Here is a 20,039-nt window from a genome sequence, read left to right on the forward strand (position 1 = left end):
TCTTTTTATGTATTTCTTTTATCCCAAGATGCAACTCCAGACTATTCCCCATCATTTAATATAGTCACAGACACAACAGATTTTGTCATCTTTTCCATTATAAATCCTGAAAATTGAACTTTGTTTTTCTGAATGGATACATGCATTAATGTGTGTATTGAGTGTTTTATGTGCATATTATAATTGATTGAAATAGAATAACTTTCTAAAGCAAGATAGTACTTTTATGTAAGATTATGCCTTTTAAAAATAGGATCCTATTATTCTCACTTCTACTTTTGATCAACTACTTAAAATTATGTTGCTCAGCTATTTTTTTCTGCGCCTGCCAGAATGATATTGTCCAAGATTTATTTGAATAACTTACTATATCTGGATATAGGTGGCTAAATACAGGTTGTATCAAATAAAGCTATTTCTTGGTCTTCTGCTTTCATGATCTATTATAATGCAAAAGAGAATTTGGACAAATTTGCCCTGGCAGTAAATTATTTATTCCCTAAATCCACGAGCTATTGATTGCAGGATCATTACTATAGTTTCAGAGTAAGAATATTAATGTTTCTTATCAGCTGTATGTGACAGGGTTGGCTATGGCAGCAAAATTTAAAACATTTTGTTCCTTTTGAAGGTTAAGGAAATACTTGCTGATTATGATCCTAATTTTATGGCCATGAGTCTTGATGAAGCCTACTTGAATATAACAAAGCACTTACAGGAAAGACAAAATTGGCCCGAGGACAAAAGAAAGTATTTCATCAAAACAGAAGAGTCTGTAGAAAATGGTAAGCAGTTTATTAGAACAATCAAACTAAAAAACAAACAAACAAAACCCTTTGAATTAACCTAGTTAACTTACTAGCATACTTAGATGTTAGAACTAGCTATACTTTTATTATGAAAAATTATTAAAAATGAAAAATCAGAAACTTAAAATATGCCAGTGTATTTTCTGAATATCACTTTTAAACCAAATGAGATTGTTAAATCTCTAGACTTTAAGAATGTGCAGAAAAGTTTATAAAACACATTATAGTAATATAGGCTCTACTGAACAGTTAAAATGTACATGTTTTTATCCAGAGAAAATCTAACTTTATTTTTTAAATTATAGATGACAAACATGTAAAAACATTTTAGCATAGATGTCATATAACCATATAATGTGCATAAATGTACAGAAAATACATAAATAAATAGACATAAATGATCAATAATAAAAAGAAAAAGTGCGTGCAGAGTCTCTGAACAAAGTGATTTCACTGCAGTTCTTTTCCTAAGATCTAACTAACAAAGGGTTGGAATGCATTGAATCTGAGGATGTAATCTGTTTAAAGTGGCCTTGTAGTTGTTAATAGAAAATAGATTTTTAAAATATTTGCTTCAAACATATCAAAATATTGGGTGAGTTTTTTCCTTCATTTCCCAAATCAACTCCTTTCTTTGCCTTGGACCTCATTTTGATTCTTTTATATACAATGAAATAGAAGTTTCATGACCTTAAGGGTTTTTTCTGGTAGTCCCTTTATTACCTATCCAAAATGATGCCAAGAAACGTGCAGATATTATGCATACTGCTTACAACCCTCTGTCAAAGGTATGATTATTTCAATTGTCTGAGCTGTCCTGGACCCCTTAGCAAAGTTCATCTGGATGGAAAGGTAGAAACAGAGGGTTTGCTCACAACCCACAGCCACATTTCATGTTTACAACTCATTGACTGCTTCAGAGGCCACAGGCAGCAGTGGGGAAACCTGTTTGTAGCTTTCCCTGAAGCAAAAATGGTGGATTCTCAGTGGCATAAAATTCTCTCACATTGTTTGGCTCTCAGATCTTTGGAGCAAGTTTAAATATAGCCATCAAATCACAACTTCATTACCTTCTTTACAGTTTTATGGGGTAGGTCTCTTTATTAGAAACACTAAACAATAAACAAGCATAATTTCTGGACATAGGGGCTTGGAGCAAAAAAAGGTTTTCTTTTCTTAGTTTAACTTTATTGTTTGGGTAAGTGGCACATAAAGCCAAATGTCACTTTTTTAAAATCTCACTGTGTTAGTTCCTTACTTTTCACCAGAGAAAGGAGTGGGAGTAGCATTAAATGGTTACGTCGAAGCATCTCCTGAGGGCCTCTTATAAAAATTACTTTCACAATATATTTTTAAAAATTACATTGGAATTAAGGTAAATGTTTTCATTCTCTACCTGGGTTCTTTTTATTTATTATATGTCCAACCTCACTATGAGGGTGTAAATTTTTAATATCTATTGCTTTTAACATTTTTATGAACTTTCATATATTTCATATTCTTAAGCAATTTAAATAGTTTAACTTTTTTTGTCATGTATAAATACCTGTGGGCTGTATTTTCATGCATATTTGATTGCACATTATGCAATGAGAAGCTGTCAACAGTGAGTTGGAGCCACACAGGTGATTAATACATCTTCCTCTAAAATCCAAGACATTTTTCTGCTGTGTGCCCTTTTCTAAAAGGTGCGATCTTTGGCAAAGTATTGCTAACTGTTATATCTATACACAAATAAAATAATAATTATTATTTTATGTTTATTCTGCCGTATAAATCCAAGTGGTAAGTGCCAAGGAATGCGTGAAACGGAAATACTGTACACTTTTTTAGTACTTACCATCCAAATGGGTGCTTTCCACCTAGTGTTTCAGATTATAAGAAACCTTAGTTTTGTACTCTGATCTCCTCAGTTATGGGGATTATGAAGATATTTCTTTCAGAAAGCAAATAAGAAACCACTTCAGCATTTAGTTGCATAGCCAGGCTTCACAGAGAAGTAGACAGACCGAAAAGATAATTACGCCATTGAGCAGCAGCTCTAACAAAATCTTACTATAGTGTTCTGCTATCAGAGTGACTCACCTGAGGGCAGGGTGATAGAACTATGAGGAACATAAACATGGCATAAGGAACCGCAGAAGGGTTTTATGATTGTGACAGACACCTTACTTGGTCTGCAGTTTTTCGGTAGCTCTCTTTATGTTGACTTCTACTCATTCAGATGGGGAAAAGGAAAATACCATTTCAAGTGTGCCACAGTCTTAATCTCCTCTGAATTGCTTTGCATTTTAAAACCAGAACGTTGCAATGAAAGGAACTGAAGCACATAAATAATAGCTAATGTTTAAGTTCAAAATAATGTTTATTTTGTAAATGTCCTGGAAATTCAGTTTTTGGAAAACATCTGTCTGTAACTTAAGTCATATTGTATACTTTAAAATTTAAAACTAATCAGGGGTTGTCACATTATTTATATTATCTTTAAAAAAATTTTTTCTCAAAGGCTAAATTTATTTTTAAAGTAATATGCATTCATATGTGTCTTGAAACAAGAAATTTAAGTTTTACTTCTGCATTTACTTTAATTTGGAAAACATTTCTATGTAATAAAATTATGAAATGGGATCAGAATGCTCTGTTATCTTAGTTGTTATATAAATACATTAAAACTGCATTTTTCCTCCATTAAATCCAAAAAGTAAAGTTTTTAATGGATTTGTTCATGAGGACATTTTTACTATCAGTATAGATTTAGGTGTATTTTGGAGTCCATTATGAAAAATGAAAAAAAAAAATAAAGTAACCATATTGATATTTTTAATCTACTTTTTAATAATAACAGTTTATAGCCTATTAATAAAAAAGGCTTCTTTCCCTTAACCTTGGACCATGGTTAATCTGATCAGAACTTAAGAGTTTGTATATTTGGAAAAGTATAACTTCTAGAAGTAATTTCTATTTATTTCAAATAGTAAAGATACTTTATAAACAAGCAAGTAAAATTAAAGTCATCATTTGGAAGAAGAAAATTTAATTTTTTTTTTAAAACAAAACTTATTTTTCAGGCATTTATTCTAGATTGCTTAATGCCTGTTTCCCTTACTCTTAAATTCTAATTTAAGAAGATTCTTTTCTTTCTCCCCTGAGATGAGTAAAGGTAAAAAAACCTTTAATTTTTTTTTTTTTTTAAAGAAAAATATAATAAGAATCTAAACCCAATTCTGAGGTACAAAAATTAGTTTTATCTTAGGATATTTCTTTTTAAAATGTATACTATTGAAATGGATAATATGTTTAAGAAAATCTTAAAATCAATTTTTTTAACAGTTAAAAATATAAATTATAATATTTCCGATCTTGATTCTTAAAAACAAAACTAAACTAGATCTTTTTTGTTTTTAGGAAGAATGTGATGAAACCTAATTTATGAAATATGTACTTATTAAAATGAGGGTGAATTACTGTTCGTGTTTATAATTTAGATAAACCAGGAAAGGAAGATAATAAACTGAGTGAGCATGAACGATCCATCTCTCCACTGCTTTTTGAAGATAGTCCTCCTGATTTGCAGACCCCAGGAAATACTTCTCAAGTGAACGCTGAAGAACGAAATAATCCTCAAATACTCCAAAACTCAGTTGTTTTTGGTACATCAGCTGAGGAAGTGGTAAAGGAAATTCGTTTCAGAATCGAGCAAAAAACAACACTGACAGCCAGTGCAGGTACTTAACAAGATATTAATGGCTACAATAATTATAATTTTCAGATTGGCTAATTTAAGTATAATATTAGTAGTTTCTCATTATGAAGTATATAGTAACATGTTACTTAATCATTTTTTGATTCAACTCCTAATAACCTTACCTATTTAGAATACCTAGAACCTACTACAGGTAAGCCAGAGTAAGCCAAAAAGCCTGAACTCAAGGAAAAAACTATCATAAATCTCACATATCTTTCCTCTGTTAACAATAAAATATATTTTAATTGGTTTTGGGTAGACTGCACCCTATTCAAGATTACAGTGCAGGAGAGAGCTCAGATGGCCATAAGGTAATACACAGGAGAAACACCAGCTAGAAACATAACAATCTAGGACCATCAGGTGAAGGGAAAAAGAGCTTTTCATATGTCAATAACCCGTGAGAATAACACTGAGTCTTAGCATAGAAACTGACATTGGTCATGAGGACCCTAAATTATCTTATAAAAGCTATGTTATTATAAGATTATTCTTTTCTTTTTATATCAAAGCATGCGAATAAGTAATTTTAGGAAGATTTGTATAAAAATTGAAATGAACAATTTAATGATTATATTAGAATATTCCTATTTTAATTTATCTTAATCATTAAGACTCCTAGAAATTATAAAATACCTTTTTTAAAAGTAGTAATTTACTCTATAACATAAAAAGTGTGCACCTATTTCAATATTTTTATTTTAAATATACTACAAACCATAATCTCTGATTTTTTTCTTTATGTGGATGATCTATACAGAGGAGCTTTTCAAAGAGTAAACGTACATCCTAATTTACATTTTGGATCTTTTCTATAAGATAGACCTGTGTTTCTACTGAAGATAGTAAATAAACTAATAATATCACTTAAACTCAGAAATTATTCTTAGACTTTAAAATACCATGGAGATTAAATAGTACTAATTTCTGCTGCCAAAATAACTAATACAATTCCATTTTCTAAAGCTATAGCAAGTCTTGAGGAGATAGATAATAATTAAAATGTTATTTTAAAAGTAGCATTCTACATCATTTTAAATCTTTTACACTTAATATTGTTTTTTTCTATATTATCATCACACATTTAAAAATCATACATGTCAACTTCTTTGTGTCATCAAAGTGTTCTTCTCTTAAGGCATTGCCCCAAATACAATGTTAGCAAAAGTGTGCAGTGATAAGAATAAACCGAATGGACAATACCAAATTCTTCCCAACAGACAAGCTGTGATGGACTTCATCAAGGACTTACCCATTAGAAAGGTGAGATTTTATATAAAATTTATCATTTGTTTATATACTGTGAATTCTGAAGGGTAATATTTAGGATAATAATCATCATCATTCTTTGCTGAAACGTTTTAAAACAATAGGTAACAAGCAAGATGTGTGATGGATGATTGAATTTGGACTTGAAGAAATTTTTCTATTAAACCCTAAAAGGGAGGTTTGCTGAAAAGTTTTAAGAAAGTAATAGATGATAGACTTTTAAGTGTACCCCTGCCAAAAAAAGTGAAATAAAAAAGAATACTTGTAAGAGTCCTTTCAGCTGAAACTTAATATACTGTCTTAGTTCTAAAGTACAGATTGCTACCTGATTAATAGGTACGATACTTCAAAGAGATTTATAATTTTAATTGTTTTTGAAAAAAAATAAAATACCATCTTTAAAATGGTAAAATGATCCCTTAAGGGTTATGGAAAAGAAAGGTATATTTTGTTATTTTTTAAAGCTTCTAGATTTTCTGCATATATACATGTTTTTAAAAACAATAATTGCACTATACACTATTTGGTATTCTAGGGCTTGCTTTTTACTCGATATAACATATATGAGTAAATTTAAATAAAGCATTTTTCAATGTTCAGAAGAAAGGCTCTATCAAAATATATAATGTGTAATGATTACTGAATAGTATATGTAAGGTATAGCTGTAAAGCAGTGTTTTCCAATATGTTTTTTAAGGTATGAATAGGTGTTCCATTAAAAAAGGATCTGGGGTCAAATAACTTTGGAACAGACCTGCTTTGATGAGTCACAAAGATACTGGAGTATTAAAGATTCCTAAGCCTTGCAGTAAAAAGTTCAATTTAAATTTCTTTATCCCATTATTCCCCAAGTTTACTTGACCACGGAACTCTTTTTTTAATGCTTTTAAAAATTTTATTTAAAATTAAATTTAAAATTTTAATATCCAAGGAACACTAGTTTAGGAAATGTGACTGGAAGTAATTAAAGCAGTTTTCTTGCATGACTTTTAAAAATAGTCACGTTATTCATGCCTCTTAGTGATTATAAAAGGTATAATGAGATTATAATATCAGTTCTTAGCTTAATTTAAAAATGTATTAATAATAAATACTGATTCTCTTTTAGGTTTCTGGAATAGGAAAAGTTACAGAGAAAATGTTAAAGGCCCTTGGAATTATTACTTGTACAGAGCTTTACCAACAGAGGGCATTACTTTCTCTTCTTTTCTCTGAAACATCTTGGCATTATTTCCTTCATATTTCCCTGGGTCTAGGGTCAACACACCTGGCAAGGTACCTATATGTATACTCATTTTGCTTTTTCTTTATCATTTGCTGAAATAACAGTTTTAACCATCAAGGCAGAGGATGTAAGAATAACATGTTTTAAAATTCTTTTAGGCTACTTCAATTCAGAATATAATTTTTGAATTAGAGTGAAAAGATTAGATGTGAGAGAAAATGAAAAGAGGAATAAAGAATCATTTCTAGGTTGTTGACCACAGTAATTGAATAGGTGAACAGAGGTATGATGGGTACTGTCTTGTCTGTACTTGCCTTGTTCATTGTTCAGAACACAAGAATACTGGTGGTCACTAGTCAGGGGGATCACTTCGTAAATTATATAAATGTCTAACCCCTACGCTGTTCACAAGAAACTAATACAAAATAATATTGAATGTCAACTGTAATTGAAAAAAAGTCAGGTAGTTTCAGATCACTAAATGTTACCTTGTAAACTATATATAGTAGATATAGCTTCCAAAATGCAAAAAGGAGATGTGGTATACAGCATAGAGAATATAATCAATGATATTGTGATAGCATTGTAGTGTTAGATGAGTGCTGGACTTATCATGGTGATCACTTTAGATATGTAAATGTTGAATAACTATGGTATACACCTGAAACTAATACGATATTGTGTATGTTAGCTATGTTTTAATAAAAATCTTTTGTAAAAAAGAAAAAAAAAAGAATATTGGTGGTCAGATTGTTAAGGAAAGAAAGATGGCTCATATTCCAGAATTCACTCTTTAAACAAGGAGATTTAATGATTCTTTGAAAGCCTTCATGAACTACCTATATTTCTTTTCTTTTTCTAGATTTGTAAATGATTCATTCATTCACTGAGTACTCACTTTGCGTTAGATGCTGTTCTAGGCCCTGGGGATAATAACAATAAACAAGACAGTCCTGCCTTCATGGAGTTTACAGACTAGTGTGAGAGATGGAAAGTTACCAAATAAACAAATTAAGAAAGTAAGGCAGAGTGAGGGCAAAGAAAATGGCTTGAAGGGAGGAGGTAAGAGTGGGGGTTAGCAATGCTCATCCAGAGGCAGAGGAGACCAGCCATGCAAAAATCTAGAAGAGGGGAGAGGTATACGAGAGGCCCTGTGTTTTCTTCCCTGCCACTCTTTCATCTAGGTCTTAAAAAGAAGTATCCTAGAGCTAGAATGGTACACTTTTAGGGGTGGGCTAAAGTCCCCTTTAGAAGGGACTAAAAAAATAGAATGGGAATTAACACTCAGCACTATTTTTACAGTTTTGTCATCAGCCTGTCAGTCTGCCTTCAAAATAACTCTTTTATATTCTTATACTTAAACTAAAGGAGAACAGGAGGATTACTGAGGAGGCATATAAAATAAGTTCAATTAACCAATTAAACCTGTTAAATCTTACAGAGATTGCAAGGCTGAATCTTACAGAGGTTGCTTTTCTTTCTTTCCATGCTCCTCATTCTTTTGAGTCCACAGTTAGCTGACTTTGATTTTGAGTAGATATAATAAAAGATAAGAAAAAGATATCATAGCACTATACATAATCTAGTATTTTGAAGATAATGGGAAATAAAACTGTCTTCTTTCATCTAAAAGTATCTTCTTATTTCCCTAGTGCTTGAAAACAATATAGTTCTTGAGGTAGTTCCAGATGCAGGTAATGGTTATTTTAAGTAAAATTCATAGGTCATTTTAAATAATATAAAAAGCAAACCTACCTTCCCTTCTATCTACATTCTCTACTCCCCTGCTATGCTTTATTTTTAAATCTATAGTATTACTCCCCTTGTAACACATTCTGTATTTACTTCTGTATTTGTCTGTCTCCTTCCACTAGAATACACGTTTCTTAAGGGCAGGCACTTGGTCTGTTTTGTTCATTACTGTATCCCCAAGGCCTAGAACAGTGCTTAATTCATCATAGGTTCTCTAAATCTTTGGAAAATGAATAATCTACATATAATTTTGGCTTTTTGGTTTCAACTGCTTCTATCAGAGTAGCTAGAATCCAACCAAACTAGATGTTTCCGATTTCCAATCCTCATCTTATTGCGATATGTCAAATTCTGACAAAGGTTCTATAGATGAATAATGAGTAGGCTATTGGAGACAGAAGTTAATGTACTAAGCCAAAAACTAGATAACTGATATTAAATTATTTAAAATTTAATTATATCCTATAATTGCAAGTTATTACACTACCATCTGCTACTGGTTTTTATAAGTTGTGGTTTTGATATGCAGGCTTTTAATAGAAGCTCTTTATAATACCAACCTATTTTCAAATTTGTTCTCTTTGATAGATATAGATTTGATCCATGACACACCTTATCTCTCTCCGTTCTTTCAATGATAGTTTTATTTTTAGATTAAAAAACCTCACTGTTTTTTCATGACATATAACTTTTAATCAAAAACATTATTGAGATCTTATAACGGTAATTGATAATGTTAAATCTTCTTGGTTGACTAAGAGAAACTCAGTCTCCTTTGAGAAAGCAAATAAAAACTTTTTCTTTTATTTCAAGGGATGCAGAGAGGAAAAGCATGAGTGTTGAAAGGTAATATTTTACTATTTATTATTAATTGTTCCTAATTCATGTTATTTAAAATTAATTTTTAGTAACATCTCACTGAAATTTAAAAATCTGTTTTCAAACCACAGAATTCTCTTCAGTTTACATTCCTGAAGTAAATATCCCAGTACAATTTATTATCTTTACTTGCTATGCTCTCAACGGGAAAAAAATTAAATGTAGTTTTTTTTTAAATGGTAGTTTTGTTTCTATTCAGTGAAACACCAAGTATTTTAGGATTTTAAATCTTAATTTCTTGCCTTGTTTATCAGAAAAATTATACTGAGTAGTTATTTGGGAAGTTGAAGAAGTGACAATGGAAATACTTCCTAAAACTTGTCAAATATTGGCGAATGAGCAGAGGCATCAAATAGTAAGATATTGATGAAAGAGAGCTCAGAATTGATCTAGTTCAGTGGTTTACAATTTTCTTTAGAAGTCAAATGAAATCTTGCTGGAAACCTTATTGTTTTGGGAAATACGTCATTTCTAACATATTCTATTGACAAGATTATGGGAGTGAAAAGCAATAAACTCTAGGAGGGGGTATACTAGTTTCTTATTGGTGCTATGACAAATTATCACAAATTTAGTAGTTTAAGACAACACAGATTTATTCTCTTACAGTTCAGAATTAGTAAGGTCAGAAGTCCTAATATTAAGGTGTTGGCAGGGCTGCCTGCATTCCTTCTATAGGTTCCAGGGGAGAATCCATTTCTTTATCAAAAGCTTTTTGAGGCTACCTACATTCTTTGTCTCATGGACTCATCCTCCATCTTCAAACTCGGCATCTTCTCTTTCTCTAACTCTGACCCTCCTGCTTCCTTCACATAAGGAACCTTGGGATTACATTGGACCCACCTGGATAATTTAAGATAATCTCCCCATCTTGAGTTAATCACATCTGCAAAGTCCTTTTTGTGATATAATATACTCACTTCAGAAGATTAGGATTTGAACATCTTTGGGGACCAGTATTTTGCCTGCTACAGGGGGCAAGCAATTTGGCAATATCTATCAAAATTACAGAAACATATGTACTTTGATCCCGTAGTTCTTTTTTTAGGAATTCATTCCACAGATATAATCACATGTCATTTTACATGTATACAAGGTTATTCTTTGCATTTTTTTTTTTTGTAATAGCAAGAGATTGAAAATAACTTAAATATCCATGAATATGGATCGGGTTAAATGATCTTACACCTTTAAATTAGAGTATTATGCTGCCATATAAAAATGAGGAAATTATTTACTCATAGGGAACTTTCCAGGATGAACTGAGAAAAGCAAGGTGCTAAACAATGTGTCTAATATTCTGCTTATGTAAAAAATAAGAGGAAAATATTTGCTTGTTTACTTTTATATGCATAAGATATTTCTGGAGGAATTCATAATAGGAAGCTGGCAACATTGGCTGCCACTAGAGAAGAGATCTGAGTAGCTGGGGATAGAGTTAGAAGTGGGTGTCTGAATAGTTATTTGCACACGGTTTTTTATTCATTACCCTGATCTCTCTCCAGTATCTTCCCTGTTTATGTTAATATGACTTTTCACTTCTTTCAACGCTCTTGTGCAGATGAATTCAAAATTTCTACTTTTAATCTTACCAGCCCTCCATTTTCAGTTGTTTATTAGAAAACTGTACCTAGGCTGCCATTAATCAACCCCCCTTAAATCTACTTGAAGATATTCTCTTTCAGAAAATACATGTGCAATGATTGGAGTGATGTTCTCATCTGTACTTTCTTAAGAAAATTCTCTGTAGCAGAGTCTATATACATAAATACATTAATGTGCTTTAAGTTTCTGGGGGCATTATCATTATCTGTTGGTTACTTTAATCATCTTTTTAAAAAATATTATAGAGAGAGCAAAAGCATAAAAGCACATTTTTGCTAGTAAGCTTAACTATCTAAATGATCTTCAGTTATTTAGGTAGATCTTAAATGTTTTTAATTATATCATAGTTCATCTGAAAGCTTTATTCTGTATTGCAGAGAATATAACTTAATGTGAGACTATTTTATCAGTCTTAAATTATTCTAAATTATAGTTTACTTTGTACACCAAAATCATTCTTGTCTTTCTAGGACATTCAGTGAGATAAGTAAAGCAGAAGAACAATACAGCTTGTGCCAGGAACTTTGCAGTGAACTTGCTCAGGATCTGCAGAAAGAAGGACTTAAGGTACTTTATTTTAATGTGGTGTTCTTTGTTTTAATTTTTTTTAAATGATAAAATGCTACTTCAGTGCAAGAGTTAGAGTTTGCATTTGAATACAAATTGGGAAATGTCAGAAAAGAGTATTCCCATCACTAACAAAAACAAATTCAATTCTGGCCCATATCTGAGGCCTATGATGAGGTCATTCCATGAAGAAGCAATTTAAGAGAATTGAGTGGTTCCAGTATAATCCCAGAGCAGTTGATACTACCTCAGGAATACATTCGAATAAGTTCAAAATCAGAGTTATATTGATGTTAGAGAATAAAGCAAAGGGAAGAATATCCCTAGAACTGTATTTACATATTATAAATGCCTTGTCAATCATCCTTTAATGTTTTTCTCAGGTAGACAGTGACCTTCTAGAATAAGCATTTTGTTTCAAGGCTGTAATGCAAATTGCTTAACACATTGAGAATGAAACCTGCAAGGCTTTGAACTTTGAATTCTATAATCTTCACTTACAACAATCCAGATGTTTGGTGTTTTACCAACATTCTCAAACCAGAGGCGAAGTGTCCTTATCACATCCTATCAGGGAACAGTAGTCCCTCTTATCCAAGTTTTCACTTTTCATCGTTTCAGTTACCCATGGTCTAAAAATATTAAATGGAAAATTCTGGAAATAAATCATAAGTTTTAAATTGTATACCATCTTCAGTAGCTTTATGAAATTCCGTGCTGTCCTGTTCCCTCCTGCCTGGGACGTGAATCATCCCTTTGTCCAGTGTATCCTGTATATGTTACCTACCATTAGTCACTTAGTAGAGGTCTCTGTTATCAGATTGGTTATCAGAGAAAGAGAGACCACATCACATAACTTTTTTACAGTACATTGTTGTAATTGTCTTATTTTATTGTTACTTATGTTGTTAATCTCTTGCTGTGCCTAATTTACAAATTAAGCTTTATTATAAGTATGTATGTATAGGGAAAAAATTGTGTATATATAAGATTTGGTACTGATGCAGGACAGGGCAAATTTCCCCCACCTGGTGAGGGGAGACCAAGCCCTGCACCCAGAGAAGACAGTCCTTTGGTGGAAGGTGTAGAATTCAACACACACGCCGAAGTTAGAGTCAAAAGGAAAGTTTATTAGAAAAGGGGTAACACTCCACAGGCAGAGAGAGAGCATGGTCTCCCTCTCAGAGGCACAGAGTGAGAGATACAGTGAGAGGGGCAGTGATAGAGTAAAGGCACTGAGAGGGACCCAGAGTGTTCAGGGAATTCAGTTTATATGTCATTCTTGAGTTCCCATTTCCTTTGATATGGACATGTAGTGAGGCCTGAAAAAGGTAAGAATATGCAGAGTGAAAGGTCTGCTGGCAGTTCCCAGCCTTTAATCCATAGGTTCCCCTGTGGTTTCCCCTTCACAGGTGTGGAGAATGGGTTGTTAGTAATCTAACAGAAATCTTCCTTTGTTCTGAAGGTGTCCTCCTGGCCTGGCTGCAGGGCTAATCAGCATATTGCCTTCTCTGATTGTGGCTTGATTAACATTTTTAATTCTCTTGCCTCCTCCCTACATTAGTACTATCTGAGGTTTCAGCCATCCACTGGAGGTGTTAGAACATATCCCTGAAGATAAGGGGATGATGCTGTGTATGATAGCCACATGATATTATGCATAACATTAATCTCCATCACTTGGTTTAAGATTGTGTTTGCTAGGCTTCTCCACTGCAGAATTACTATTTTCCCCTTTCCATACTCTATTCTTTGGAAGTGAGTCAGTAAGTCTAACCCAGTCTCACTACCACCAGGACGTAGTAAAATATATGTAATATAAAATTTACCATTTTAACTATTTTTAAGTATGCATTTCACTGGCACTACATACATTCATATTGTATAACCATCAACACTGTCAATCTTCATAACTTTTTCATTATCTCAAACTGAAACTCTGTGTCTATTAAACAGTAACTGTAAAGAGAATTCTTACATATCAGTGGTTTAACATCTGTCATATAGTAGGCACACAATGAGTACGAGCTATCCACAAAACCTGTAGAAAGATTTTTTTTCCTTCCTTTTTAGGTAATGAATTACCTCTAAAAAGAATTTCAGTAAAAAAGAAAATGATCAGTTAACTTTGTACTTTATATAAAGGTCTTTTATAAAAATTCATTTGGGGAGGAGTGTAATAATTATTGGCTAAAATAGGATTTTTAAATTAGTTATGGATTTTGGTTATTCTTTATTACCATATTTTAGAAATAATTGATTACGCTTCCATATTATTTGTATATAAGAGACCTTTCTGAGTTTTTCTAACCTGTAACTTTTCCAGAAGTTAGAAAGCCATATATAATAATGTATTCTGTTTGTTATAGGGTAGAACTGTTACTATTAAGCTGAAGAATGTGAATTTTGAAGTAAAAACTCGTGCATATACAGTTTCATCTGTCGTTTCTACTGCAGAAGAAATATTTGCTATTGCTAAAGAATTGCTAAAAACAGAAATTGATGCTGATTTTCCACATCCCTTGAGATTAAGACTGATGGGTATGACTTCTTGTTTTTCCTTAAATCTGCTAGACTTTCCCAAAGAATCAACTTTGGAAATTTTCATCTCCATTTTCTTTCTTAAAGCTATTTAGGAAGTTGTACTTACACTGCTGCCATTTTTCATAATTCTTAGAACTCGATGCATGTGAAGCCATGATCATTAGTTTAATTCCAGTAAGAACCAGTTAAAGTAGTTTTTTTGCTTACTACTTACTGTAATCTTTGGGGCTAGGTATGTTTCAAAATTGAAAACTTTTCAGGTTTTAGAAAGCAAATTCAGTGCACGCTGAGTATATTATGTAATACTCCTTTGGGATCTGAGGCAGCACTTCATGATCAAACATACTAATATTTCTGTAGCAAAGCAAAAATATTCACACTGAGTTATAAAGGCTTGAAATAGCCTCACATCAATTCAGTCATCAATTATCATTTGTTGCTTACAATTTTCAGAATTACCGATGAGGGATTATGGTTCTGTAATCCCACATCTTTAGCCATCACATGGTAAAAAACAAACAATATTTCCAAAGTGAACTGGGTGAGAAAATGTTTATGGATAAGCCTCCCAAATGCCAACTTAGTATACTACTAAGAGGGGATCATTAGCCATACTTTCATATATGAAAAGACAGCACATGCTGAGATCAATTGTATAAAGTATGTTAACTAAAAGAGCTAAAGAGTAGGTATTAATAGAAGCTTTATTCATAATTGCTAAAACTTGGAAACAACCAAGATTCCTTCAGTAGTAGGTCATTGGAAACTATGGTACATCCAGACAATGGAATATATTCAGCAAAAAAGGAATGAGCTTTGAAGAGACATGAAGAGACATGGAGGAACCTTAAATGCATATTATTAATGGAGAAACTAATGCGAAAAGCCTACATACTGTATGATTTAAACTATATGAAGTTCTGGAAAAGACTAGGGAGACGCAAAAAAAATCAGTGATTATAAAGGATTGACAGGGAGGGAGGGATGAATAGGCAGAACATGGAGGATTTTTTTAGGGCAGCGAAGCTATTATGTATGGTGTTTTAATGGTAGCTACATGTGATTATACATTTGTCAAAACCTACAGAATGTACAACACCCAAAGTGAGTAAACTATGGACTTTGAGTGATAGTAATGTGTCAATATAGGTTGTAGTTGACTCTAATTAGTTACTTGGTATGTAATGATATCACGTGTCAAGATATTAATTGAAAGACCTTTATAATCATGCTAATTCTGGTAAATACTTACTATTTAGTGATACTCAATTTTATAAAGGAAAGTAAATTTCGACTCAAAATACCAGCTTTGAAAAAGTATCCTTTAATTCAGAAAATATAGTGTTACTTATTATTTTTCTTTAAACAGCTTTGTTTTAGATAAGTCACAACTATTTTTGCAAAATGTTTTTATGAATTATGAACAAATTGGCTTTGTTGAATTTGAAATTGATCAATTGTGATTGGTTTAATTTAGGTGTGCGGCTATCTAGTTTTCCCAATGAAGAAGACAAGAAACACCAACAAAGGAGCATTATTGATTTCTTACAGGCTGGAAACCAAACACTGTCTGCCACTGGGTGTATAGAGAAAACTGACAAAGATCAGTTTTTAAAACCTCTAGAAATGTCTCATAAGAAGAGTTTCTTTGATAAAAAACGATCAGAAAGGAAATGGAGCCACCAAGACACATTGAAGTGTGAAACTGTGAATAGACAAAGTTTACAGACATCACAATCATTCCAAGTTTTAAAGAGGAAGATGAATGAGAATTTAGAAACACCAGAGAATTCAGATAAGGGTCAGATATTTACCTGCCCTGTTTGCTTTAGGGAGCAAGGAAGCATCAGTCTGGAAGCCTTTAATAAACATGTAGATGCATGTCTTGATGGACCTTTGATCAGTGAAATGTTCTCATGTTCACGTGCTTCCTCTACAGAAGTTAACAAGAAAGAAAATGTACATTATTCTTTTTCACTCTGTGAGAAGCGGGATTATGAAACCCATCAGAAGAACATAGAAATTACTTCAGTAGATTGTGCAGAGTTGCTAGAAACTGTAGGTAATTCATCTAAAGCAGAAAGTGTAGACACTTTAAGCAGTAGCCACAGCAAAGAGGAATGTTCTAGTCTTCCAAGCAAATCGGTTAATATCGAACACTATCATCAGAATTATTTTTGTGCTGTTTCACTGGAAAATGAAGATGTTGAGTCATTGAGAATGCGAGAACCTCTCCAGCCTTATTTACGTGAAGCAACAACAGACCAAGCTCTAGTTTGTCCTGTTTGTAACCTAGAACAAAAGACTTCAGATCTTACCCTTTTCAATGTGCATGTGGATATTTGCCTAAATAAAGGCATTATCCAGGAACTGAGAGAGGATAGAGTTAATCCAGTTAACCAAACCAAAGAAAGCACCAAAAGTACTGGTGAGTTTGCAGTCATATTGAAGAACTTGATTTTCTGGGACTGTTTTGTTAAAATTGAGGTCATTATTAAGTCTGAAACACATACTATTAAAGGAATAGTTTGTGTGTGTTGCCATTGAGGTTGTCAATGTTAGTTACTTTACCATAGGTTAGAAATAACTGAAGCCACTAGATTTTAAATTTTGGAAAACTTCAGTTTTAGCAGAGAGGTTTAACTCAGAGGTTTAGGGAGTTAAGTGATGGAATCAATAAGAAATTCCTTCAGAGAACATTTGTCAAGGCATAGCACTAAATTAATGATAATTACACAGGCATAACACCTCTTTAACTTGTTTTTTGGCAGTTCTGACTCTAGCCAAATTTCAAAAATAAAATTAAATGTAATACTAATAAGACAAGTAAATTATAAAAGAAATTGTGCTATAACATTAGTTTCTGGCATGTTAGTTTCTGGTAATGTGAACTATGTAGTACTGAAACAGTTTTTATTTATATCAGCCTTTAACTTTTTAAATTTTTATACAACACTTTAATTATTTCTTATTATTCATTATGGAATTTCTTCACTTTTCTTCCCTCTATAGCTAACTCAGGCAGAGTACAGAAGACTGTAACAAAAACAAAAAGGTACGGCTAATTAGAGCTTTAATAAAGCTAGCTATAAAACGCATATTTTGAAGTTGAATTTTTAGGTGTTAAAATTTGCTTTTATATCAAGCAAAATTTTTAAAAGTCAGTTATTTCCAAAAATTTTTTTAAATCTCTTCCTGAATTTTAATTGTGTGTGTATGTTTTTTTTAATTCCAGATCAGGACTGATGACAAAGCACTCAGCATCAAAGAAAATAAAACCAAACAATCCAAGACACACCCTTGATATATTTTTTAAATGAACACTGAATATTTTATCTTTAATTTTTAATTGAAACTTATTCTTTATAATCAATGAACCTATTCTTCCTCATTTTAATTTTACAGATTCATTTAGTGAAAGGCCACTGCAGTAATCCCTCCGCAATGATATATCCCTTAGATAAATTTGGAATATATACTAATTTACTTCCTTATACCTTTTTAATGACCATAAGAATTTCACTTTCTGTTAGAAATATTTTTAAAATGAGAAAATAGGAATGGGATCAAAAAGTGATTTCTTTCTTTAGTTTTATAGTGAATATAAAAATATGTATTTATAAAGGCTTCCAGAGGTTCACACAAACCTATTTTAGCATAAGAATTTTTCAATACTTAATCATTTTGTTGGTGCTGGTCTGCTATATTTGATCTGAGTATCTTCAGCAACTTTGTATATTCATATTTTAGTTCCTACTATCTTTAGATACCTCACAAACATTCATAATTAATATTTATGATACATTCTATGAAGAATATTAGTTTAGCAGAACTAGCATGAGTGGTTTTGTTACCTTTAGGAAAATAATGCCACAGTATTATTTTTTGTGTTCAAAGAATTTTGCTTAAATGTGATTATTCATTTGATTTTTTTTTTAATTTAAAATTTCTTTATCTTATGAATAAGCACTTGGTTCACTTTAAAAATTTTTAGTCTAAGATGCAAGGTAATTATTTTTTTTCTGGGACTTTCAAATGGCAGTATTTTATTTCTTGGCAGTTAATGTTTGAACTCTACACAAATGTATAAAAATGTATAAATTGTACACTCTAAATTTGTATAACCTTCTAGAGAAAAATGTGTAATTCAGAAGATTAAGGCATATCTTAGTTATATTTATCTTATATTTCTTTCATGTTTTTATTAATATTCATGAAAGGGGACAGCTTAACAGTAGGTAGTTAGCTTAAGTATTTGCTCCAGATATTTTTGTGCTATCGATAAGAGTTTTTATCAGAAACAATTATTTAAGTGAAACATGAAAATGGAAGCCATTTTGTGACTGCTTTAAAGAACCAAACCTTTTATACTCTTACATTTTTGTTTTCTCTTTTCCTACTTTTCAAGTTGAAGTATAATTGACATACAACATTATATTAGTTGCAGGTTATAATATAATGATTTAATATTTATATACCTACTTTTCAAGGCAATAATATTGTAGGAATAATTTAAATTAGGATCTTGCACAGCCTTGGCCAAAGTGACAACTTGATTTTAGATTACTAGATGGTTTAATATTAGGCTTAAAGTTTATTAGCATGCCAATATCATGCCTAATATTATTATATATTAAGGCAAAAACAGTTGTGCTATGGTTCTTGATTATGTAATTTACTTATATAAATTCTGTACAAGATTAAGTTCAATGAAATACTCATTTTAATGTATTGAAAAAATAGCATATTTGATTTTATATCTTGCCTCAAGTTTTTTGGTGTGTTTTCAGCAATAAATACTAAATTATTTTCATTTAGATGATTCATTTAATTTAATGTTATCATTTAGTCATATTTAATAATAATTTAAAATAAAATTTAAAATATTTAGTTGATCTTTTAGCCATAGAAATGGTTTCCTTCCTTTTCTACCCTTTTCCCACCTCTGGTGCTTTTACTCTTGTTTTCTTTGCCTAACATTCTTTCCACATCTTTTTCTTTCTGTTTTATTTAATACATCCGACTCATTTTCTTTTTATTATAATAATTTTCTTTGGGGCATTTTTAGAAAATATAGCAAAACTACAAAGAATAAGCACCTATAACCTTACCTATTTAGAGTATCAGAATATAAGGAACCAACCACCTGGGAAAACATATTTGTAACAAATACCTGAAAAAAAAAAAACTAGTATCGAGAGTATATAATCCAAAATATATAGATGACTCAAATGACTCAGTAAGAAAAAGGCAGCCAGTAGACATTTGGACAAAAGGCTTTAAATGGCACTTCACATGAAAAGAAATCCAAATGGCCAACAAACATGAAAATATTCTCAGCCTTTTTAGTAATAGAAAAATGTAAAGTAAAACCACAAAGAGGTATCATCATTATCCCTACCACCAGATTCACAAAAATGAAAGTATCCACTGATATTAAATTCTGAAGATGATGTGGAGCAACGTGAACTCTTACTTTGAAAACAAATAACTTTAGAAAACAGTTTGCCCTTCTTTAGTAAAATTGAAGACATGCACACTCAACAATCCACCAATTGCACCCTTAATTATACTCCTTTGCTAGTTGTTTTCCATTTGTCCTATTGATCACTCTTTGCCCTTCATCACCCTGCTTTATGTCCAG

The 20,039-nt window shown here is 31.7% G+C and overlaps 1 protein-coding gene across 3 annotated transcripts in view; it reads left to right on the forward strand.

Annotated features, from left to right (window-relative positions):
* POLK (DNA polymerase kappa) overlaps positions 1–19,619 on the forward strand; it is a 58,072-nt gene extending 38,453 nt beyond the window's left edge. For 2 of the 3 annotated variants that reach the window (XM_006913151.3, XM_025047712.1), the window contains exons 6-15: positions 632–785; positions 4,295–4,534; positions 5,693–5,817; positions 6,932–7,098; positions 9,614–9,646; positions 11,755–11,851; positions 14,221–14,392; positions 15,873–16,823; positions 17,408–17,450; positions 17,631–17,732. In XM_006913151.3, the coding sequence (XP_006913213.1) occupies positions 632–785; positions 4,295–4,534; positions 5,693–5,817; positions 6,932–7,098; positions 9,614–9,646; positions 11,755–11,851; positions 14,221–14,392; positions 15,873–16,823; positions 17,408–17,450; positions 17,631–17,715 (2,067 nt within the window). In that variant the 3' untranslated portion in view covers positions 17,716–17,732. Of the gene's footprint in view, positions 1–631; positions 786–4,294; positions 4,535–5,692; positions 5,818–6,931; positions 7,099–9,613; positions 9,647–11,754; positions 11,852–14,220; positions 14,393–15,872; positions 16,824–17,407; positions 17,451–17,630 lie in introns of all 3 variants that reach the window. The other variant, XM_015590418.2, reaches the window with a different exon arrangement.
* The last annotated feature ends 420 nt before the right edge of the window (positions 19,620–20,039 follow it).

This window comes from Pteropus alecto, unplaced genomic scaffold (assembly GCF_000325575.1).
Source record: "Pteropus alecto unplaced genomic scaffold, ASM32557v1 scaffold20, whole genome shotgun sequence".
Classification (NCBI taxonomy): Eukaryota; Metazoa; Chordata; class Mammalia; order Chiroptera; family Pteropodidae; genus Pteropus; species Pteropus alecto.